General features: G+C 34.6%; 1 protein-coding gene across 2 annotated transcripts; it reads right to left on the bottom strand.

The window, feature by feature from the left end:
- On the bottom strand, window positions 278–23,944 carry LOC109826095 (coiled-coil domain-containing protein 93). 2 transcript variants are annotated; one of them, XR_002243198.1, is made up of 12 exons: window positions 23,692–23,944; window positions 20,672–20,788; window positions 20,410–20,523; window positions 19,956–20,129; window positions 16,960–17,039; window positions 15,578–15,617; window positions 15,377–15,484; window positions 13,687–13,767; window positions 12,641–12,763; window positions 9,459–9,521; window positions 965–1,173; window positions 278–869 (listed from the first exon to the last, which is right to left on the bottom strand). XR_002243198.1 is itself a non-coding variant. In XM_020393064.1 (11 exons), the coding sequence occupies exons 1-10, from the start codon at window positions 23,773–23,775 to the stop codon at window positions 9,474–9,476; spliced, it is 969 nt and encodes a 322-aa protein (XP_020248653.1). In that variant the 5' UTR covers window positions 23,776–23,944; the 3' UTR covers window positions 278–1,173; window positions 9,459–9,473. The 2 variants fall into 2 exon arrangements, 1 of the variants encoding a protein (XP_020248653.1); XM_020393064.1 differs by having other exon boundaries at window positions 278–1,173.

Raw genomic sequence — 24,827 nt, 5'->3', positions numbered from 1 at the left:
TTAAGTATATCCTCAAGCTATTGGTCATGCTCAACTCCCCTTAAGGTGGAAAAAACCCATAGACAAGACTCAAAAAATAATAATAAAATGAAAACCTTAAATAACAATTGAATTGTTAATGCCAATTGCAGCGTGGTGGCTATGAGCTTCAATCTCTACACGCATATAAACCCAACACGACGAAGAATCTACTGAGTTCAAAATCAAGATACTGCAACCAACATTACATTAGAAATCATATGACATCCATCAATAACTCATGTCGCTACACCAAATCTTCAAAGTTATGGTGTGGTAAGGATTATATTTTGATAATTCAACGTATGTCACCCCACACATTGAGGGTTTTTTCTTATAAATCCAAACTCAAGCTACGATATCAATTATTTTAAAATATGCTTTAAATTTGTGGCCAACAGGAATTGAACCTAGACTGCTCTGCTTCCATGTTAATAATCCAACTCATTACACCAGAGCTCTGAAGTTTGATGAGGGTTAAGGACTATATTTTTGTCTAACAAACGTCATAATCTTTGTTTGTAACAGACCAGTGAGTGCTATTATACAAATCTGATCTTCTACATTAGTTGCTTCTCTTGTTCAGACTTAAAAACAAGCCACATGTTATGTCAGAATTGTTCTTCAATCCCATGCTCATTCCTCTGCATACAAATCAGCCAGCCACACAATTTCCACCAATAGTCTGATCAATTGCCTGCAACGACTGCTGCCATTGGACATCATCACAAAGCTACGAATGAAACAAGTTGCCAGCACTTCAGAAATCATTGTCGTTGATAGAATGGGACTCCACAGATCACAATAATATCCTCACTGGGCCCAATTGCCAGATCATATTGTGTTCATGTCTTGAATTATTAAGATCGAAATGAGCGCACTGATGTAATTAATCATGCACTGGTACAGAAAATGTTTAATACTCTCGAGAAGTGGGAAAGGATACATCCTTTTCGCAGGACTAGGCAGTTGATCATTGCTCACTCTTTGATCTGGAGTCTATGCTTTCAGCTGTATAATGACTGCATGATTGACTTACAGGCATGCCACGGGACCTCAGCACTGCTTCTAGAGAAGGACCTAAGCTCAATAGATGGATGCATCGCCAGTTTGTATCCTTAAGTTATATTTCCAAACCTCTGACATTATTGGCAGCTGAAAACAATGAAACAGTGTTAAGTACAATAACTTGAAGAAAAGGCATCTATCAACAGAACCAGGGATCACTACAAGAAATCTGCTATTTAACGACCAAAATTAGTGAAGGGAACAGTTGCCCGTCATTAATGTGCATATAATAACGACGGGTTTTAAACCCTTCGTCGAGTGATTACAAATAATAGAGAAATATTGTGATATGGGATAACGGTTTTCTAATCCCTTCGTTGATTTGATCCTACTACCGTCGTTATTGGGTCTCCTTAAAAATGAAGGGGTCCATTACCTTCATTGATGGGACTTCTAATCATAATTGGACTGAAATTAACCTATTTCTATTAACAAATCCCATAACCAAACCCGAAGCCCCAACTAAAACCCAAAACCGAATTTTACAAACCCACAAATCCTAATCATCCTCTAACCGCAAAAATAATGATTTAAACCCTAGTTAAAAAAATCCACCTCCTTATCATCGCCCCACTACCACGAATTTACTCTATGACAACGGTTCAGTGGTAACGATTTCTAATCGTTGCGCTTGACCCCAAGCGTGACGGTTCTGCAACGTTTTTCACCATTATTTTTGGGTTTAAAGAGCACTTGAGTTGGAAGCGTCGCGCTTGCCTCTACTTTTGGGCGCCTTAACTTTTTAATGCCCGCTCAAGCACTGAAATATAAATCGCGTGTTTTTGTTTTTTAATCAAAAAATCCCCAAATTTAAACCCTCACTTTCTATGTTTCTTCTCGCCGCCACCACATCCTCCCTTCAACGATCCATCTCCGATCCCCCCCCCACCACCTACGCCTCCGCCTACAAGACCATACCCTCTGGCCTCGTCTATGCCATTTCCCTCCATTCATCCAAGTGCAAAGGTTTAGTCTCATATCTCCCCCTTTCCTCTTCGACCGGTCACCCTCACTTGAAGCTGAGCTCAGTGCACTGTGGATCTCTGAATCTCTCATCTCCAATCTCTCAATCGTGTCTAATTTGCTAACTTTTTTGTTTATGGCATCTTTGTTTAGGCATCAGAGAAGAAACTCTCGAACCCAATGGGGGAGATTAAGATCCATTAATTGGTCTTCAGTATTTCAGTTGGAGAGAACGGAGATATAAAATCCTCTGAGGTATCGATCGTCAATCTCTTGTTTAGATTTAGGGCTTATGAATTACTGCAAAAGTTGATTTTGTGTGTGTGCTTATTTAGGGTTAGGGTTTCAATCCTAAATGGCCCTCTGATGACAGGAAGCAACACATCAAGATCCCTAAACCCTCTCAGATAAAAATTTACTTGACTACACTTTGGTTGCTTTTCTCTATGACCTAAAAAAAATTCAATTTGAATGTCTCACTCTCTTTCTTTGCTTATTTGCTTTCTAGGGGTTGCTGGTGGAGCACTGTGATTGGTGTCGAAGAGTCAGAGAGCTTTTGCAGCAAGTTATGCCACCATTCATGCTATCATCGTCGGCTGCTACTATGGTCTATTACTTCTTACTAGTTTTCTTATTCAAATGTAAGATAGTTGAGATTTTTTGTTGTGATAGATCTTGGCATGCAGCGTTCACCAATTTTTTGTGACTTTTGATCAGTAATTTTGAGTGAAGGTCATTTTCGCTTCAAAAGCAAGGTTGGGATAAGCTGAAGCTGAGTATTGGGTTTATGACATTTTAGGAAATAATCCTTAATGACATATTTGTTTAGTTTGGGCTATGTTCGTTACTTATCACACATAACCTTTAATTGATACGATGGAGAACAACTTACAATGAATTGAAAGTCATTAAATGTTTAAAATAATTTAATTTGGATATGTATCACCTTACTCATGCCCAACGATAAGAACCAGAAATGTGTAAGAAACCATAATGTGCATATAATAACGACGGGTTTTAAACCCTTCGTCGAGTGATTACAAATAATAGAGAAATATTGTGATATGGGATAACGGTTTTCTAATCCCTTCGTTGATTTGATCCTACTACCGTCGTTATTGGGTCTCCTTAAAAATGAAGGGGTCCATTACCTTCATTGATGAGACTCCTAATCATAATTGGACTGAAATTAACCTATTTCTATTAACAAATCCCATAACCAAACCCGAAGCCCCAACTAAAACCCAAAACCGAATTTTACAAACCCACAAATCCTAATCATCCTCTAACCGCAAAAATAATGATTTAAACCCTAGTTAAAAAAATCCACCTCCTTATCATCGCCCCACTACCACGAATTTACTCTATGACAACGGTTCAGTGGTAACGATTTCTAATCGTTGCGCTTGACCCCAAGCGTGACGGTTCTGCAATGTTTTTCACCATTATTTTTGGGTTTAAAGAGCACTTGAGTTGGAAGCGTCGCGCTTGCCTCTACTTTTGGGCGCCTTAACTTTTTAATGCCCGCTCAAGCACTGAAATATAGATCGCGTGTTTTTGTTTTTTAATCAAAAAATCCTCAAATTTAAACCCTCACTTTCTATGTTTCTTCTCGCCGCCACCACATCCTCCCTTCAACGATCCATCTCCGATCCCCCCCCCACCACCTACGCCTCCGCCTACAAGACCATACCCTCTGGCCTCGTCTATGCCATTTCCCTCCATCCATCCAAGTGCAAAGGTTTAGTCTCATATCTCCCCCTTTCCTCTTCGACCGGTCACCCTCACTTGAAGCTGAGCTCAGTGCACTGTGGATCTCTGAATCTCTCATCTCCAATCTCTCAATCGTGTCTAATTTGCTAACTTTTTTGTTTATGGCATCTTTGTTTAGGCATCAGAGAAGAAACTCTCGAACCCAATGGGGGAGATTAAGATCCATTAATTGGTCTTCAGTATTTCAGTTGGAGAGAACGGAGATACAAAATCCTCTGAGGTATCGATCGTCAATCTCTTGTTTAGATTTAGGGCTTATGAATTACTGCAAAAGTTGATTTTGTGTGTGTGCTTATTTAGGGTTAGGGTTTCAATCCTAAATGGCCCTCTGATGACAGGAAGCAACACATCAAGATCCCTAAACCCTCTCAGATAAAAATTTACTTGACTACACTTTGGTTGCTTTTCTCTATGACCTAAAAAAATTCAATTTGATTGTCTCACTCTCTTTCTTTGCTTATTTGCTTTCTAGGGGTTGCTGGTGGAGCACTGTGATTGGTGTCGAAGAGTCAGAGAGCTTTTGCAGCAAGTTATGCCACCATTCATGCTATCATCGTCGGCTGCTACTATGGTCTATTACTTCTTACTAGTTTTCTTATTCAAATGTAAGATAGTTGAGATTTTTTGTTGTGATAGATCTTGGCATGCAGCGTTCACCAATTTTTTGTGACTTTTGATCAGTAATTTTGAGTGAAGGTCATTTTCGCTTCAAAAGCAAGGTTGGGATAAGCTGAAGCTGAGTATTGGGTTTATGACATTTTAGGAAATAATCCTTAATGACATATTTGTTTAGTTTGGGCTATGTTCGTTACTTATCACACATAACCTTTAATTGATACGATGGAGAACAACTTACAATGAATTGAAAGTCATTAAATGTTTAAAATAATTTAATTTGGATATGTATCACCTTACTCATGCCCAACGATAAGAACCAGAAATGTGTAAGAAACCACTTCTGACGTTCCAAACTCATGCCTTAGTGCTTAGTAGATAATGTAATATAGCTAATATTATGTTTTTATTCCTGAATCTTGTAGAAATTGGAAGATCCTCTCATTAACGAGGCTTGAAAATAGCTTGAAACGAATCTGAATCTGGAGAAGGTGGAGTTTGACATACTTGGTATGAAGGTGAGATATTCTTGTGCAATGTTCTAAAGTTTTTTCCCATCTCAGTGCAAGACATTAATATAAGTATATAGTCTACATACTAACTCTTATGTGTCTCTACGTACAACAAGTTCATATTACCAAGTTTAAGGATTTAACATACTTTTTCTGCTATTTCTAATCATGAAGTTAAGTTTTCATACTTTTGGGGATAATGCACAGTTTCGATTCCATGTTGGAGTTGGATTATAAAAGCTGCCACCAATTTAAATATTATAACATTTGCATTTTCATACTTACCTGTAATTGTGTGAGAGGTTATTCAAATGTCTGATCACTAACAATATTATAGACATGTTTTCTCCAAATGTCTATTGACCATACAAATCCAACGTCTTATGTACTCTTTAGGCAAAATAAATTGAATATACTCATGACTCGAGGCTTTTGGAACAAAACCTCATGCTACTAAAGTCACTTGTGATTCTTCTGATGATTCTATTTAATAAAAACACTCCAAAAAAAAAAAACTATGAAAAATTACCATGAATGATACACTTTGTTTTGAGTTTTGAATTTTAGAACTTAAGATTCTCTCCAAATCCCAAGTATTGTAAGCAAAAGCCAATGAAAAAAAGTTGCCTTTGATCAATGAGGACATGGGACAAATCATCTCTATTTCTTGTTGATTGTGTAAAAAGGATGTTTTTATTACTTAGAAAAATATATATATTTCTATAGTTTTTAGGTGTTGGTTGTTTGTATTTTTTCCAAGAATTATGAAATACCACATCTTTAGAGCATTTGGTTCTGTAAGCTATTTTCATTTGTTGATGTATTGATTTGTATAAGCGATGCCTGAAAGTTTTGCAGTAGCAGAGAACTAACACTAGTGCAATGCACATTTTTTGTTGAAAATCGGAAACTCAATCAACGTGCTTGTGTGAGCAAGTAGGTTCACATAAGACTGTTATGTTGCTATATAGAAAATATTAGGGATAAGTCTCTCCTGTTAATAGATACTCTTATCCTTTACAGCGTAATTGGGTACTAATGATAGCTCTTGGAAGCTGGTTAAGATCAGTAACGTCTTTCACCTTTAAACACAGAATCAGAGTTGATCACTAACTACTCTGACTCAGTTTCAGGTTCGGGCACAAAACTGAAATTGAGACTCATTTCAGGTTTTGCGCAGTTATACATCAGTGATTTATTTAAGTATGGCATCAGGTCAGAATTATGACTTGCAGCCATCAATTGCCCCTCAAGTTTGCTACATGTTTATAATTAGCTGGAATTGTATAATTGTTACGTTAGAATAATTGTTACGTTAAAATGCTTTAACATTGTTGTGAGGATAACTGTCAATTATCTTGGTTTCTCATGGTTGCTCCTGTAATAGATGTTGGACTATAATGTACCTAGAGGTGAGCACCTGTTATTCTAATAAGAAAATTATATGCTATCAAGTTAAGCAATGTATTAGTCTGTATGTCTTAATAATTATGATGGATCATGTTTGAGGATTGTCATAGATTTCCTGTCATTGTTAAACTAATACTAGTGTTTGTCCATCGAGCATTCTAACATAGAGATAATATATTTGCAGGAAAGCCATATTGTATATCAAACGCTATAGCTACAAATTATTGAAAGACAGAAACAACTCAGTAAATATGAGTTTTTGTTTCATGTAAAGTTGGGGCATTGAATTAGTAAACAATTATCTTTCGTTTGTTAACTAGACCTTACTACCTGTTAAATTATAAATAGTTACATTTAATGGTATTTGTACCCACTCACTTTGAGGCTTTTCCATCCATGATATATGCAGTTCCAATCATACTTTATAAACTTTACGTTGATTAATTTTACGTTTTAAAAAGTTACAGTTAAATCTCAAAGTTTTAATTGCACCCGCTGGTAAATCCCAAAGTTTATATTTTAAATACTTAATGGTATTTACAATCAAATTTTAATTGCACCCTCTAGTAAATCCCAAAGTTACAGTCAAAATTTAAAAAGTTAATTACAATCATATATAGGTTAACATCTTTGCTTTTATATGTTGAATGGCCCTATATATGAATCATTTGATGCTCAGGCTATTGCATCAACATCATTGGTAAATGATGATATCAATTTGATAAGGAACGATATTGATCCAATTATTGTAAATTCAGTCTTAACTTCAAAAAAGATCGGAAAAAGACTCAAGTAGAGGATTAAAACACTTTCATTAAAGAATAAAACTCAAATGATATTGTGTTATTGATATAAATTTTAAGTTGTATCTCACTATAACTATTCCTTTTTTTTTAGACATATGATGTTTCTTTTCTTCCTATTTTGAATGTGGCTTTAACATTGCAGCAAGTGCTTCTACATTAGGATAAATTTTGAATGTGAGCATCCATTAAGGTACGTTGAAAATTAATTTTTTGCAATTGGTCTTTAATTCTTATAAATTAAATTTTGATTCAAATTTGATGTAGGATAAATTTGATGCTGAGGACATGGAGCAAAAGAGAGTCAGTAATGAGACACTTATGCGATTTGTGGAATAAGTGACGTGGTGACATGCACAGGAAATATGTGAAAGAAAATTCATTGCAAGTTGCACTTAGAAATAAACCTACAGAAGTGAGTGTTGATGACTGAGAATGGCTAGTTAAGGAACATTATTTTTCTTCAAAATTTCAGGTATTAATCTCCTAATTTTGTTAATTTTGTCCATGTATATTGCTGGATTGTTAAAATTATCTTTTAATCTTGATGTATAGAAAGCAAGCTAACTAAATACACTTAACAGAGGCAAAAGAAAGATGCTCCACCACACAGGCAGTAAACCCTTTAGACAAATTGCGTGGGAATTGGTATACGTTCAAAACTAATTTCCTATTTATTTAAAACTACTTTGTTTTTTAGTTTGATGTTGTACTCATTTTTATTTAACATTTGAATAAGGGTGGCAAGTCAGGAAATCCACCTGATGTGGCAAAAATGTTTCATGAAACTCGAAAGAAAGCTAATGAAACACTAGAAAATGGGGATCAAGATAAATATGTAAGTAGAATATGTGTTTAAGTTTGATAATGATGCATTATATAGTACTAACATACGAATTTAATTTTTATAGGATAAAATTGTTCAAGTCAAACAAGCAAACCCTTCACTTTAAGACATTGAGATAGTTGAGAAAATCTGGGGGAAGCAATCTCATGGTCACATCATTGTATTTGGTGGCGGGACTACTTTGAAAGATTTGAGAGGACCGTTCCCTAGTCGATCTGATCTGGAAGCATGGATTATAGAAAAAAAGAAAAAAAACCAGATGCTTCAACAACGCTTAGATGAGCAGGAGCAACAACAACAAAGGATGTCTGAGTTGGAGTCACAAGTGAAAGCTATGCAAGAACTTTTTTTTAGGCAATCACCTTCATTGACTCCTCAAACTCGAGAACATGTGTAGGATTAGGTAATTATTTTTTGTAAAATCTCTTATATACTTTTATGATTGACTACTTGCACTAAAAAAATATGATTTTTACTTAATAAGATAATATTTGCTTAATTGATATTTCTTAATTATGTGATTTTTTTAATTTTCAGGCTATCCATGCAAGATTAGGAGGGGGTAGCTCGAGTCTTCTTTTGACGATGATTAGAGGTGTCAGAGATGTGTCTTCCCCAAACTTTTATTTTAATTTGTTATTGATAGTTTTATGTATTTTTCTTTGGAACAATTAGGATATTAACTCTTGTTATTAGTATTGAATATTTGAGGATGGTGGAATTTTATTTATTGATGTTATTAATGAATGAAATTTTTATTTTTCCTTTTATTCATTATTGGGTATTTTTAATATATTTGTGTTGTGAATCTTAGTGTCAGGTTGAGAATAATATGATAGTTATCTATGAATGGAAAATTTATTATTAATGTATATTAGAAATTTGTAGTCTATAATGAAGGTTTTATAAACCGTATTTTGTTCATCAATGAAGGGAAAACACCGTCGTTAATGGGTTATTAATTACCCATTATGAGAACTTTTACGACGGTATCCAACCGTCATTAATTAGTCTTCAACGACGGGAAAATATCACCGTAACTAATGGTAACGACGGGAAAATATCCCCGTAACTAATGGTAATGACGGGAAAATATCCCGTCACTGATGGTAACGACGGGAAAATATCCCCGTCACTGATAGTAACGACGGTGATAATTACCGTCGTAAATATTAACGACGGTAATATGTTCCGTCATTATAGACTCTATAACGACGGGTAGTATATCCCTTCGTGACCCTTTAGCGAAGAGGGCTTCAACGACGGGTGACGAAGGGATTTTTCCCTGTCGTTAGCATACAATAACGAAGGTTTTCAGCTCTTTAACGAAGGGAAATCCCTTCGTTAAAGATGTAATTTCTTGTAGTGGATCTAAGTACAGTTGATTTCCTCTTCAGAATAAGGAACGTAATATACAATAAAAAAGAACATAAAGCATATGGCGAGTACCTGAAGAACTACTAGCTATACGGAGGAAAGTTTTCGGAGTTTCTCATTTCTCGTGCACTCTTCCTGTGATGATAAAGCAGAGTTTTAGATAATGGAAGACTTAGCAATATTCTTGACCAGTTGACAATCTACCTTCAATTTTCCATGCAAAGTGCCTTAATGAGAAAGTTATGTATGCAAAGGGGGCTTGCTGTAAATCCTAGAAAGATCAAGCAGTAGACAGGAAAACCTATCTTATTAATGCTAAAGTTTACATTCACAAGGAGTAGATCCCCATGATATTAGTTGATAAACAGACTCTAAAATTTGTGAGATGATAAAAATTTTGCTATAGGAATCACATTTTACTGGCCCAAGTCAAGTGCTACAAAGGTATTTATGCAATAATAAGGAAAACCAAAAATGTACATGGACACTGAAGTTGATGTCCAACAGTAACATAGAGAAATCATAGAGCAGATCATATCAGATTGCAGTTCTTGTCATGCGTGTTTTCCAAAGCCAAATTGCGACTATGTGAAAATCTGATGAGTTTTACATTCGGCATAAGCATGCAAAATGAAGTATTCATATAGTTATACGTGAAAAATAGGAATCCCAAGCATTGTGAGAGCTCAATGGTGAGCTATCTTTTAGAGAATTTACATCTTTCATCTCGATCTACACATGCAAAATAGACTAGAAATAAAACATCAAAAGAGTTAGAAAGCTTTCTATACATGCATTGAACACTTTCATCGTTTCTATAGCCAAAATAACATACTTTTTGCCACCAACTTCGAACCAAGAAAAAAAAAGACAGAAGTTTTTGCAGCCACCTGATCTCTCATTTATAAGACTAATTTAGATGTGTTGAGCAAGACCCTCAATGGAGTTTCACAAAGTCCTTACTGTGACGTGTTAAACTTTATCCACGCTGAAGATTTTCAAGTGAGAGTTCTCAAAGTAACATTGTGAGAACTATCATTTGGATGAATTGAACCATTCATATTGATCTCTCACATCCAAATAATCTAGAAACAAAAGATAAATGTAAATTTCTATCCACATTCCACACATCAATCGGTATCTTTTTTTTATGACTAACAATGCCTATTTGAACTAATTGTGAACATTAGTGAAGTTCTAAACCATGACTTCTTGTCCATAGACTAATTTGGATGTGTTAAACAAGATAGAATGATGTCATGATCGCTTATTGAGTTCTCATAAAATTTCTCACCATACAAAGTCCTTGTTTGGAAAATTTCTTATGTTGGAACGTCTATGCATGAGAATTAATTTTGAAGATGAACATTATGCGAGTCCCAAGTAAGCCATTCGGATGGTTTGAAATTAGCCATTCATCCAAAATATTCTTCCAAAAAAGTTCAAGAATAAAAGACCAATAAATTTGAAAACTCTTTACCAATGCATCAAAATGATCTCTCTTTTATGGCTGCAATAACATGTTTTGTTTTGTAAATATCTTTGGAAAAGAAATATTTCTGAAACCATAGGACTCATTCGTAGACTAATTTGCATGTGTTGGAAAAGATGAGGGTGTGAATACTCCAAGACACAACCCTTAATGTGTTCCTCCAGAAGTTCTCATATAACATTTTCTCCAGTACAAGTGAGATCTTCAGATGTGAACTAGCTTTCAAAATAGTCATATCACATAGAAAGCATATTTAGATGTATACAAAATCCCTGTTTCCCTTTGTGGTAGCAGTCTACATACATTATTTTCAATCTTTTGAGTTTCAACCTCCATATACAACCACACATTCATACTTGTATTTGTTCACGATAATTACCTTGGGTTTCTTTTTTCCATAGAAACCACCTGGAAAATTAATACAGAAACCACCTTGCAATTTCAATTTATACACAAACCACCTTTAACATGGGTTTTTATTGCAATCAACCGCCTCTTTGTCAATTTTTTCACAAAAAACCCATAATAACCCTTTAAAAACTCGCATTCAACGCACGTAACTCTTTTTTTAATGTTTAAGTCTTATTAGGATACAACTTATTTACTTCAAATATGAATTTTTTTAGTTTATTTTTGGTTTTTTGTGAAAACTTGATCGGGAGGTTGTTGATTGCAACAAAAAACTACTTTTTAAAGGTGGTTTATGTATAAATTGAAGTTATAAGGTGGTTTCCATATAGTTACCCTAATTTAAAGATGGTTTATAGGACAAAAAACCCTAATACGTATCTTAATTCTATGTACTCATTCATGAATGTAATTCCTTTGAAATTATAATTGATTAAAAACACTACAAGGGAGAAAGTCCACTCATCTAACTAATTATAATCCAGTTCCTCTCACGTACTAAACTGTAGTTCACTGTGTCTCGCCTGCTAGTCATAATTCATTTTCTCTCAATCTGTAGCATTCAAAACACTCATTTGTAGCAATCTTCATGAATTAGGCAGCAGCAGATGACCTGAGAAACTCATGGTTAAGAGGTGAATGTTGCTAATGGAATGGCTAAGCTAAGTCTCCCTTATCCCTTCCACAGTCATTAAAATTACAACTGGAAAACTACCTAGAATGATGGATGGTTGCACTGTACAATTTATATGACACATTTAAAGAATGCTGAACTTTTTTAATAATAGGAACCATATAAGGCTATACCAATCAGAACCAAATAGCAATAGAAAGTGAACCTTTCTCACCTTTTCTCTTCAACCCTTCTCCTTTTTCATTTCAATCTTTCAAATTTTCTTTTCTTAATTTTCTGATTCTCAATTCTTATATTATCTTCTTCTTTTTTGTTCACTGCTTACAAATTATTAATTGATTAGTATATTGCCTCAAGGTGAGAGCAAAAAAGTGCATATTAAAATCAAAACACAGGCTATACCCTCAGTTTGCTACTTCTATATCGTCAGTACTTCTTTACCTTACTCAACATAAAGAAGCAATGATGTGGGTTACGGTTAGAAAAGACCTTGCCATTTTAAGTGAACTTTGATGGTGCCATTAGTTTTCCATAAATAGGGACCAAAACAGTACTACAAAGAGGTAAGTTGACAGGATAAACTTCAAAATTTTGGCCTCCTTGCATACAAACATAGCTTTAAAGTGAAGTAAAGGTGGTGTTTCTTTTACCTCCTACAGTTTTTTCCCCCTCTCATTTGTTTCTAAGGGGGGAAATCAGAACTTTCAATTAAATGCTTACTTGGAAAGCCTTCAGGAGAGAAGAGAAATAGCGTTGTTCTCCTACTGCTGAAGCATGCTTCTCTTTCAGAGAGTTGCAAATTCTTTGTTCAGCAAGAAGAGCAAGCTGCGCCTTTTCTAGTTTCTGTAGAATGGGAAACAGGGGCAATAAATCAAATAGGGGTCTGAAGACTGAACTGAAGCAACTACTTAACATGAAAAGTTGAATAAACTTCTGTTAATTGTAAGAAAAGGAAATATAAAAGAAATGCTAAATTTTTAATGAGCTCAGTCTTGGGAATAATAGGAAAATATTGGATCTATGTCCAACCATAAACCAGAAATGAACAATTTTGAATTTTTAATTTTCATTGATGAATTTTGCTCATCTAAATTCTTGCAACACTTAAACATATTGGATCTATGTCCAACCATAAACCAGAAATGCACAATTTAGAATTTAGAATTTTCATTGATGAATTTTGTTCATCAAAATTCTTGCAACACTTAACAAACCAACAAGAAAATACTTTTGGGTTGCATAAAGTGGTAAAATAGTCTTCTTATTGAATCTTCTTTGAACACCTAACAAAGGAAGACTACCAAAAACAAGTCATAAGACTATGTAAAGGATGTCAATCGCCCCAAATCATACCCGACTAGTATCATATATATTATATATGGGTATATGGTTCCGTGCCTTCTAATACAGGACTCACTTGATTTTTTATGTGTGCGGTGTGTGGATTTTTTTTGTTTTGGGATGGGTTTTTTTTTGTATATCAAGATATTAGGGAATAGACGATTTCTATCATAATCCCATAGGTAACCAAAGAGACTCATCTGGCTTGCCCTAGGTGAGATATGAAACCATAAAGGTGGAGGTGCATTCATAGAGACAGATGTGTTGTTGAAGCAATGCAGGCACAAAAAAAAATATGAACTTCTTGAGAAACATGCATATATTGCCAGTATCTTGCTTCTTAGAAGAACAAAAAATAAAAATTGTGAACATTTCTTGCTTCCTATAAGAATGCAAACATTTGATCATATGAAGCAATAAATTACCTGTTTAGAGCCTTTAACAATGACCTCCATTGAATCCACAAGTTTAGAGCGACCAATGGTGCTGCTCATGGCATCTTGAAACTATCAAGCAAAAAGAAAAATTATATATTAAAAGGAATGTTTTATTTTATTGAGTACTTACCAAAACAAAGATTTCTTACATAATTAAGATATCTTGTATTTTTAAAATATCAAGAAAGATTAATGTCTCAAGTAGATTAGTATGAGTTTTGATAAGAATGAATGTGTAAGTGGAATAAGGTCAAAGTAACTATGAGAAAAATAAGAAGGAAATCAGATCTAATAAGATATTGTACAAGAGGAAAATTGAAAGATCACATGGATAAGATTTTAACTACTATGATCAAGAGAAGCTAGAAAATTCCTCTTCTCCATTGCAGCTTTCTGACTTGTGTTTCTAAAAAAATCCTTTTCCAAATTGATTAAAGAAGATCTAGCTTTGCCAAAAAAAAAAAACACTTACATTTTCTTTAAAAATATGAAAGTTTTTTCGTAAGGTAGATTTCTTTAAAAATGATGAGAGTCATGTACATATTGGATGTGATTTCTCTTCAATTATATTTTAGTAAGGTAGATTTCAGTTTATAACGTTAATAAGTCAATTATGTAGCTTCCTACTAGCATTGATTGCAAATAAAAACTATAGGCAACACGAACATCACGACCGAATAAAATTCAGGACAAAGCTGTCATTTGATAAAATTTTACCTTATTTACATTGGAAAGATGTAAACTCCTGCCAAAAGGTATTGACTTATTGCTTAGTAACAACTAACAAGTGTCTAAGGCCCTAAGGGTACTCATTAGCAAGACCTATATATGAAATAAGCAATTAAATTAAGTTACGGCAATTTTGGTTCCAGTATCACAGACTATTGATATAAGATCATTTTAAATATTTATTTTATTTGGAAAAACTAGAAATTGAGATGCTAAAAACTTGTAGACGAGAAATTGTACTACTACCTTGAAAAGCATCCTGAGTACTTAATTATTAAGAAGGAAAAAAACGGCTAGTGAACAATTATTATTAGCCAATCAAATCACAGTTACAGTGAATAAGTATCTTGCTCATTTATCAAAGGAAATGAACTGAGCAAAAATTATCTAAATTCTTATTCTTAAATTGACTCTCTCTAATCATTACACAAAAACTACGAAGTTATGATGTGAATTTAGAGTTATATTTTTATATTCTAGCATACCCCCGCAAGTTGAGGAGCATATATTTATGGGTTAAAACCTAGACTCACACAACGGTATCAACTTTTCTAAAATCTATGTTAGATTCGTGGCCAATGGGGATTCGAACCTGAGTTGCTTTAATAATCTTAAATTAACTATCTCTAACCACTACACCAAAACTCCGACCTTGAAGACCAACACAATAGGATCGAAATCCTGTGATGTTATAAAAATATAACACTTAACTCCCACCGCAACTTAGGAGCTTTGGTATATTGCTTAGAAGAACTTCAAGATGGTATCAGAGCAACTCAGATTTAAATCCCACTAGCCATGAATTTAAACCAAATTTTCTAAAAATTGATATCACTGCGTGAGCCTAGGTTTCGGCCCACAAGAAGAGCGCTCAACCTGGGAGAGCATGTTAGAATATAAAAATATAACCCTCAACTCTCACCACAACTTCAACTGATTCTACACACACCTGTGAATCTATTGAGTTCAATAGCGAAGTTTCTTTTAGCATTAGATCTTTTATATCCAACAGAGCATTGTAGGTATCATAATGTTTACGAGTCTGGCGATGCTTTTCCTGCAGAGAGATATGAGTTAAGTTGCAAGTTTGCATTATCTTCATATTTGCAAACTAAGAAGTTATAAAGCTCTTTTGAAACAAATCCCATACCTGGATTTGGCTATAAAGTTCTGAGACCCGCCGTTCATACCTAAGCAAAAGCACCGTTCCTGGGTAAATCAGTTGGTACAAGCTAAATAAAGCTAATGTAATCTGTAGATTGTTGAGGCGTACAATATAAAGAAACTTCATTTTACAGCATGTAGGATTAGAAAAGGATGAAATTTAAGGTCCTCTGTCCCTTCAATCAAAGCCAAGATCAGTTTTGACAACCAATATAGTTGGCACAAGGGGACTTTTATGATCTGGGCTTTTGGGCTGAGCCAAGGGATGCTAATGTCTGGTCTGATATAAGAACCACGAGGCAAGACAGACTCAATCTGTCAATGCAAACTGGACTAATTAATAGGTGTATAATCACCTTGTTGGGAGTGGAATCTAGTCTTGTTCTGCAACAAATTTTAGAAAAAGACCTTCGCCTTCTAGATTCACAGATTCACCTATATCGAATCTAGGATTTACCAACTTTACAAGTGCTTTCAAAATAATTCTACAAATATCGATTCTATTGACATTATGTCCATTTTAGCGGTGGATTTTTTCCAAATAATTATCAAATAATACAGTAATTATTCATCTGACTAATTTGTTTAAAGTCGATTCCCAGATGGGTGTTTAAGCAAAACCAAACATGTTTTAGTATTATTTTAATATATAAAACCCGCATACAATAATTCACTTGTTTTGTTTTATTATTGAATACTTTTAGTACATCTTGTAACCTCAGCCATTTACATTATCACATATCGAAACCCTATTATATTTGCTCTATATGCACAGAAACACCAGGGGGAAAAAAAGTGAAACGAACAATCCCTCAGTCAAGTTATTTAATCAAATATTCAAATTCAAGATTATAGATAATCTCCAATGAATAATTCCCAGATAGAAATTCATGAAAAATCCAAACAGCAAGTCCAATCAATCACAACAGATTCAGCAATTTGAGAATTAATTTAATTCAGATCAGATTTGATAACTTGAATTTAGATTCTGAGATTATAAATGAAGTCAAATATAATACCTCAATGTGTGGTTCAATTCAATTTCAGTCCTGGTCAGTTTATTCTATTTCGGTCAATAATTAAAGAAAAGGCATTACTGAAACAGACTTACAAGAAAAGCTTTAACAGCCAGACTTATAGAAAACATTCGGCATATTCAAATGAAATAACAAGGAAAATACCTGCTCTACACCATTCAGGGGGAAAAACATATTGCTAAAGGGAAAATGATGTGAGGAAACAGCTAGATGAAAATAACTTTAAAAATGGACATCACTAAAAGCAATTGGAATATTTAAATCAAAGAGATAATGAACATAAACTCTTAACTGAAACAACAAAAGATAATGACTGAAAAAATAAACATACTGGATAAGTTCTGTTTGAGCTGGCACAGCATCATATTGCCGCTTCAGTGACAATACTGCCTGTAGTTTAGCTCCAAGTTCCTGTGCAACCACACATAAATAGTAATTTGCATCTCAAGATAAAGCAGGTATGTCTGTGAGCATACCGGAGAGAAAAATTTAGCAGCCACCACACGAGTGAAAAATAGCGAATGAAAACATTTGTCATTAATATAAATGTTATATAAATTTCATGAAAGGTTTATAGTTCTGTGTGATCAAAATCAAAATTATACAATGTTCCAGTAACGATTATGCATGAGTGTTAACTGAGCCACTAAGGAGATGAGCCTTTACAGAATGGAATGAAGAAAATGACTACTGTAGCTGATCCAAAAATGGAGGTAAAAGCTTTGGTGTTGTCATCTATGTCTTTGGTGGTGGTGTTGCTGCTGCTGCTGTTGTTGTTGTCAGAACGAATATTTTACATGAAACTTTGAGAGGATATAATATACATTTGTTCAGCAAAAGTTATGAGCCACAGTGACCCATAAGAGAATTGAATGAAGAAAAGAACGCATGTAGCTTATCCAAAAGTTCAAAAGTTTAGATAGAAATAAAAGCTTGGATGTTGTCATATTTATCTTTGTTGCAAGGTTTTAAATATCGGTTATCGGGGATTTATCGGATGGCCAAAATCCTTATCGGATAGTGGAAATCGGGGATATATCGGGATAAGTAGTATTTATCGGAGCAATATACTGGATGGTGTATATATATAATATAACAACTAAAAAATGTAATCTAACCGTGCTTAATGAAATATAAACATTCCAAAACAGAAAAGCAAAGTATGTACAGTTTATTCACTAATTTCTTATATAAGTCTCTGTTACAGGAAAAACAAAAAAAGCAAAGTATGATAAAAGAATAGTTATAGAACTGATATTACTCAAAAGAGAAAGTGTGTGCGTGAAGGAATTACAAGAGAAGGAAAGCTCACAACATGCGTATATAGCCATGTTTCCGGACAAAAAAACATGGTTGACAGAGGGTAGGCGAGCGATGAAGTTCAAGGTTGAAGTTCACGAAGGAGAGTGACGAAGAGGCGCAGAGAATATGAGATGGAGATAACGGAGGAAGCGCCCAACAAGAAAAGGAGCAGTCGCCAGAGACGAAGTTAGGGTTTAAAGGTTGGATTCACAAAGTTTCGGGTTTTAAGTTTCATATTATTAACAAAACGGGTCGGGTCGGATTTTAAAAACTCAACAACTCAACTCGAAATGCCTGGCCGATAATCCCGATAATTTAGCCTTACTTATCGGCCGATAAGTACCGATAACTCGCCGATAATCTCTCCAAAACGATAACCGATTACAAAACCAACTTATCCTAGCGGAGAGCTCAAAAATCCGATAACTCGGCCGATAATATCGATTATCGGCCGATATATAAAACAATGCTTTGTTGTTGTCATCAAAATGAAGATTTCACATGAAACTTTGATAGCACATACATTTGTTCCACAAAAATTTTCAGCCTTAGTGTCAGTTTAAATTAGTGTTTTCACAGCATCAGTGCATTCCGATTGACTCTGTTTGTAATTGGTTTAGAACAAAATTTACTCATATGCTTACAAACAGTGACAGTTTCACATTTCTTTACTCAAGTAGGCTTAATTACAAAAAATAACCCTCTCCATATACAACATATCGAGAGTTCAAGAAAGAACTTAGGATAGTAGATGGGCTTTAACTACACCTTCAAATAATTTGTTTAGTAGTCACAGATGAGAAAGAAAGGAGAGATAAAATTGATAGGACTTCTTTAGAACACTGCAATACTCAAGAGAATGAAGCTTGGTTTTAATATATTTTGAGGAAAAGTTCGTTAAACCCTCCCTTTGCCATCCCAATAGATCCTATGTTTTCTCAACCATATAGTGACTTCTGAGTGAGTATGTGCGTGCATACACACACGCACGCACACACACACAAAAGAATGAAGTTTGGTTTAAATATATTTTGAGAGAACATTGCTAAACTCTCCATCTCAATAGAATAATTAAACCTCCCTGAACTTCAAAAATGAATAACCTGAGTTACCTCACTAAGTTTTTTCAAGCATATAGAGACTTTTACGCTCTCAAAATTCACGAGTTTAGTTTAAATTTAACCAACCTAAATGGCAGTATAATCTAAAATGGGTCATATCAATTACTTCATTTTCTTCACCCCAATCTCCCAGGTGGGTTAGCATCAGTTTAGGTTTGAATAAGATAAATACTTCAGGAAGAAACTACTGGTAAAAGATATAAACATAAAGTGGCCATGAACCCATTGTTTATTCATACTGTGTTCGAGCTTGGATTACAATGAGTATTTGATTATAGGTTTCCTTAAAATTTAGTTCGCATCAACAATGAGTTTATTTAATCATTAATAGTAAACTAAAATAATGGATGGCGCTTTAACCTGCTAATATACTTATTGTTGTCTCCTAATAACAAAGGGGTTTATGTGAGAAGATACAGTATAGGATCGTCTACTGATGAATATTGGTACTGGGAAGAGTTATCTGAATATAGTGAGAAGTTGGTGGCTGTTCAGTGAAATTTTTCCTAGAATTAGAAGGCACTTATGAATGTATTTAACAAAGAGGATGGAAATATTACTTCAAGGTCAAAGTCAGTCAAGCAAATGCCTCCAAAAAGAGTTAAAAATTATCTCGTCTCATGTGATATGCCTAAGTAATTAACATTTCCATCTAATCAAAATTCCAGTGCTGAATACAACATGAGAATTAGTAGCACTATCCAGGAAAATGTATCCTCTTTTAACAAAGAGGACAAAAAATAAATACAACCTTCATCATAAATGAGGCAATTGAACTAGGACAGCAAGAGAGATAAACATAAGAGGAAAATAAATTGGAGATCAAGCATATAGAAAATCAAACAGAAAAGGATATTGCACTATATCTCCAACCAACCATTAATGCAAGGCTACAAATAACTACCTTCTTTGCTAAATGCAGTCTATCCAATAAGTCACTTAGAGAGGGGGAAGAATTGACTGAATCATGGCATCCTTCACTAAGAGGTAATAACTTCTCATGCTCCATCTCTGACTGCAAGTCAGCACACTTTTTCCCATAAACAGATTGCAAATCAGATTCTTCATTTTCAAGAACCTGTAGAAACCTTTTGAAATTAATCAAGTTCCCAAATCAATATAAATTATGAGCACAATAATGTCATGCAAGTGAGTCTGAATTTTCATGTAGTTATCTGAAATAATATCTAGAAAAAATATATATGAGAACCAATCCATCAAACTGAGAAATATTCGTAATCTGATTATGTATGCAGTGAAACATGTTTTATTCACAGTACAAATGAAAAACATGCAAACAAAAAACACAAAAAAAAAAATTCAAAAGTCAATTCATACACAATGTTAGATTCATCCACCTTCAATAATTTGAGCTTTATTGTCAGCTCCTCAATGGCATCACTACAATTTGATGTACCAATTCTTTGATGAAGCTTCTCTAATTGCTTGATAAGATTGTCATTTTTCTGCTCCTGGTGCAACAGATAATTCACAAGCAACTAAAGTTCACATGAAGCAGTCAGAGGATAAAATATAATACTATTACTCTGGCAATAAATATATATTTCACATTTTTGTCAATTAAAGGCACTTATACCAGGATTTGATTTCTTCACTAACCATTTCACTCAAATGGGAGCAAAGCAACTGCATTGAATGCTCTTTTTCACTGAGTTCGGTTCTAAGCTGTTGCACTTCATACTCTCCCTCTTCAATCTCAGACAGAAGGAAAACAACCTGTGCGACATGATTCATTAACAACTACATCAAGGTACATTGATCTCAGGTATGATTACTGTGTCAAAATTGCAAAAGGATATGTGAAAACTAAAATGATGTTAGGAACAGAATGGATCGGCGTTTTGGACTGTTTTCATGCAACAAACACTTCCCTGCAGTGCAAGGCCCTAGTGATTGTTCCTAGTGCATAGCAAAATGAAACATTATATAGATGTTAGACATGCCTTGCTCTAAGAATATGGCTAACATGAGAAGTGACTTGACCCCAAGATACCAATTGAAGCATAAAGATCTAAAGCTAGTAGAAACATGCAAGATATAACTTCCCCCTAGACAATGACATTTTTTCCGCAAACATGACGATGACAACGAAAGAGTTTATGTGAAGCATTGCTGTCAGTTATACAAATTATTTTCTTAGGTTCAACTCAATCAAGAGCCATTTGGCAAAATTGTATATAGTTTTGTGTGCTTCAATCAAAATGCCATTTGGAATCATAATTTCTTCTATTAAGGAAGGATATACTACAACTATGACTTACATCATAGTTTATATTTTCCCATGTAGGCTTCTTCACGAGTTAGTTAGAGCGTTAACAAAAGATACTTTTGTCCAATTACGAGCTTGTTTGGATTGGGGGTAAAGAAAGGTAGGGGAAGTTATGAGACTCTTTCTCCTTGTTTGGGAATTAACTTGTGCTAGGTAATGAGGGAGAACGTAAGGTAAAAGGAGGAGAGAAAAACTGCCCCCCAACCCCAATTTCGGGTGTAACGAAGGTGAAGGGAACTTTTAAAAATAACAACTATGGAGAGACCATTTTACCCTCCATCAATAAAATGACTTAATAAGATATAAGGGTATTTATGTAATTTTATATATATTTTTCATTCGCTTTATTATACTTTCCAAACGGGGTGAAATAAGTTCCTCAGGGTACCCTTTACCAAGAGGGTGTTTGAGAAGACTTATTTTTCAGTCAAACTAGCTTTTAAGCTAGCTTTTTTATTTCTATCTGTTTGGTAAAATGCGTAATAAGTTAGCTTACAAGTCTCATTTTAAAAAGCTGGTATACCCAGCTTTTGAAAAACTAGCTTATAAACTCATTAAAAAAACTAGGTTTGACCAAACAAATTACTATTCTACTCAAACAATTTTATAGCATTTTTATTCAAAAAGCTAAAAGCCACTACAAGCTAGCATAACTTAAAAGCTTAAAAAAATAAACCTTCCCAAACACCCTATAAGTTTCCAAACAGGTTTTACATATTCCCTTACTTTCCCTTAACTTATCCCATGTTCCCTTAACTTACCTTCACTGGATGCAAATCCAAACAAGTCCTAAAGAAAAGGGTCTCTTCATTGGTCAGGGTTGCTCAACACTGATCAAATAACATCTCGAGTTCTCTTTTAACTTTACTTGGATGCATGAGGGCATCGGAGAAGTAAAGCTGGAACACTCACTTGGGCGTGAGAACACTGCTCAATGAATGACACCAATTTGTAGAGAGGTAAGTGTTGAAAACTATGTTGCAGGAGTACGGGTACAAATGAGGGTACGGACACCGTAAATTTATATAAAAAGAGGGTACAGGGACAAAGCTATATATACATTGAAACTTAACAATTTACATGAGATCAATATTCTTTTTCATTCACATGTTACATGAAACAAAATTTCTATAACATTTTAATTTTTTTATGTCATGTACTGATTGTTTTAAATTAAAAGATGTATTATATAATTGACATCCAAGTGTATGTATATATTCAAGGAGTGTCCAAGGCAATGTTTTAAAAAACTCCCGCCTAGACGGCTGCTCGCCTAGGTCTTGGGAGCGCATAGGGGAGCACAAACTGCTTACACAGACTGCACTGTTTAGATCTTGGTCGTAATTTCTTCCATTACTACATCCACTTCCTCTAACCTCCTTTGAACTCCTCTGGCCGCCTCCACCGACTAGGACCATCTCCTCCAACTCCTTTGACCTTCAGCAACACCTTCTCTGTCACCACTTAAATAAAAAAAATCCTCCTAAGCCTAGCACCTAGGCGCAAGGCGCCAGTTTCCACCTAGTGGTGCCTCACACTTTTGATAACATTGACTATAATAAAAAATTAGGAAAATGCCTAGGTCCCGCCTAGGCTCTAGGCACTGGGTCCGATGCCTAGGCCGTCTCGGGCTTTCTATAACCTTGGTCCAAGGAGTGTTGGGTACAGGTATGAGAAGTGTCCGATACAAATACAACTTCATGATATAAGTGTTTATGCAACATAGATTGAAAAACTTAGTGTAATATTTCATCATAAATAAATAAAAATATTGCTCACACTACGACAACTTGTACTTATGCAACATAGATTGAAAAACTTGTGTAATATTTCATCATAAATAAATAAAAATATTGCTCACACGACGACAACTTGTACCTTTTTTCTTACTTATGTTTACAACCTCCATGTCACAAATATACAGAAGCAAGTTTTGTCGTCAGGTTCCGTGGATCACCGGCTTGTGTTGGTCTACATCTTATCCTATCAAGTATTATCGCCGTTCAGCCATTTCAACACCCTCATCTAAAGGTTAGTACTAATTTGATGAAGTGATTTTAACCTATAAGAATGATTTCAAACGATTTTCAATCATCAAGTAAAATTCAATCACCAATCCTCTTCAAAAATCTCTAAATTTGACTTATCCCCCACTCACTTCATTTTACAGCATCAAAAAGAGACCTTACTTAAGAACAAAGTCAGCCTAACATCAAAATATTAGTACTTTCTTGAATCCAACACAAGAAAACAAAACCCTGATTTTGCTACAGTTATTGACGTTCAGATTTCTTTCATACAAAAAGCACACAAATTGGAGGAAATCAGAGGAGAAAGGGAAAAGATTTACTTTCTCCTCATCGGAGAGAGTTGAGGCCTGGCCGTCGCTGTCGAAGTTCGCCGGTGCGGATTCGGGTTCCGGCAGATTCGACATCACGACGCGAATCCAATTGGACGGCCAAAAATGAAAAAGAGAATTTGATTGTTTCCTAGTTTATCTCGGGCCCAATCTTGGGCCCTGCTAAAATGTAACCGGTAAGGTGCCATCTCATACTCAAAGCCTACTAAGCAATAGGATCAAGCATCGCCCCCTCCTTCACAAAACTCGTAAAGAGATGAAAAAATTAGGTTTTTTTTTTCCTTGAAGCAAATTATATTTATGATCAATTTACATAAACTAAATTATATTTCTAATTTATATCCAAACCACCTATAAAGTTAATTTTTCTTTCAATCAATTATACGTGAATTCACTTTGCTGCTAAAAATTTCTTATTTACTATTTGGGAGTTCACTAGCGGTAGGGAAGGAAAGATAAAATAAGATAAGAGAAAATAGAGAAGGGAATGGGAATTGTAATTTGTTGATTGAGAGTTTAGTACGGGAAAGAAAAGTGAACTTTATTTGCCTTGTTTGGGAGTTCCTCTTAAAAGAAGGAAAGGAAAGAGAATATTTTAAAATTACATGAATAATCTTACATGTTATTAAAATGTTTTTTTATCTAATAAATGATAAACAAGAAGCTAAAATAACCATACTTAGAAATAATAATATTATTACTACTACTACTATTATTGTTATTGTTATTATTATTACTGTTGGCCTTCGTGTTTTGATGATATTTAACAAACAATTTACTTCTAATGTTGTTTGTCTAGTGTTTGTGTTTTCGTATTTATTCTAGGCAAACAACGAGTTGGATGATGGATGGAATTGCGCATTCACGATCATATCCAATGGAGGTTGGCGGAATTGTGAAGTGAAGCCTATGCAATTCAAATTGAAAATCCAAGTTCTAGCTTCATCCGCAAGAGTACCAAGTTGGGCTACATCGAAGATCAAGATCAAGCTTGGGTAATTTAGTTTAGGTTTTATATTATGTGTGTCAAGTACTCTAAGCTCAATATAATATGCACACACTTTTTATTGGTTTCTATGTATGTATATATAGTCATATATTGTTTGTTTTTACGTGGATAAGTTAGT

This window comes from Asparagus officinalis, chromosome 1, assembly GCF_001876935.1.
Source record: "Asparagus officinalis chromosome 1, Aspof.V1, whole genome shotgun sequence".
In the NCBI taxonomy this organism is placed as follows: domain Eukaryota; kingdom Viridiplantae; phylum Streptophyta; class Magnoliopsida; order Asparagales; family Asparagaceae; genus Asparagus; species Asparagus officinalis.
This window is presented reverse-complemented; position numbering and strand designations above follow the sequence as displayed.

Coding starts and splice junctions, on each gene's coding strand:
- LOC109826095 (XM_020393064.1), bottom strand. CDS start 23,775: ATGTCGAATCTGCCGGAACCCGAATCCGCACCGGCGAACTTCGACAGC. Junction 15,618..16,959: donor GCTCAAACAGAACTTATCCA/GTATGTTTATTT, acceptor GCTTTTGCTTAG/GTATGAACGGCGGGTCTCAG. Junction 12,764..13,686: donor TTGTTAAAGGCTCTAAACAG/GTAATTTATTGC, acceptor CCCATTCTACAG/AAACTAGAAAAGGCGCAGCT.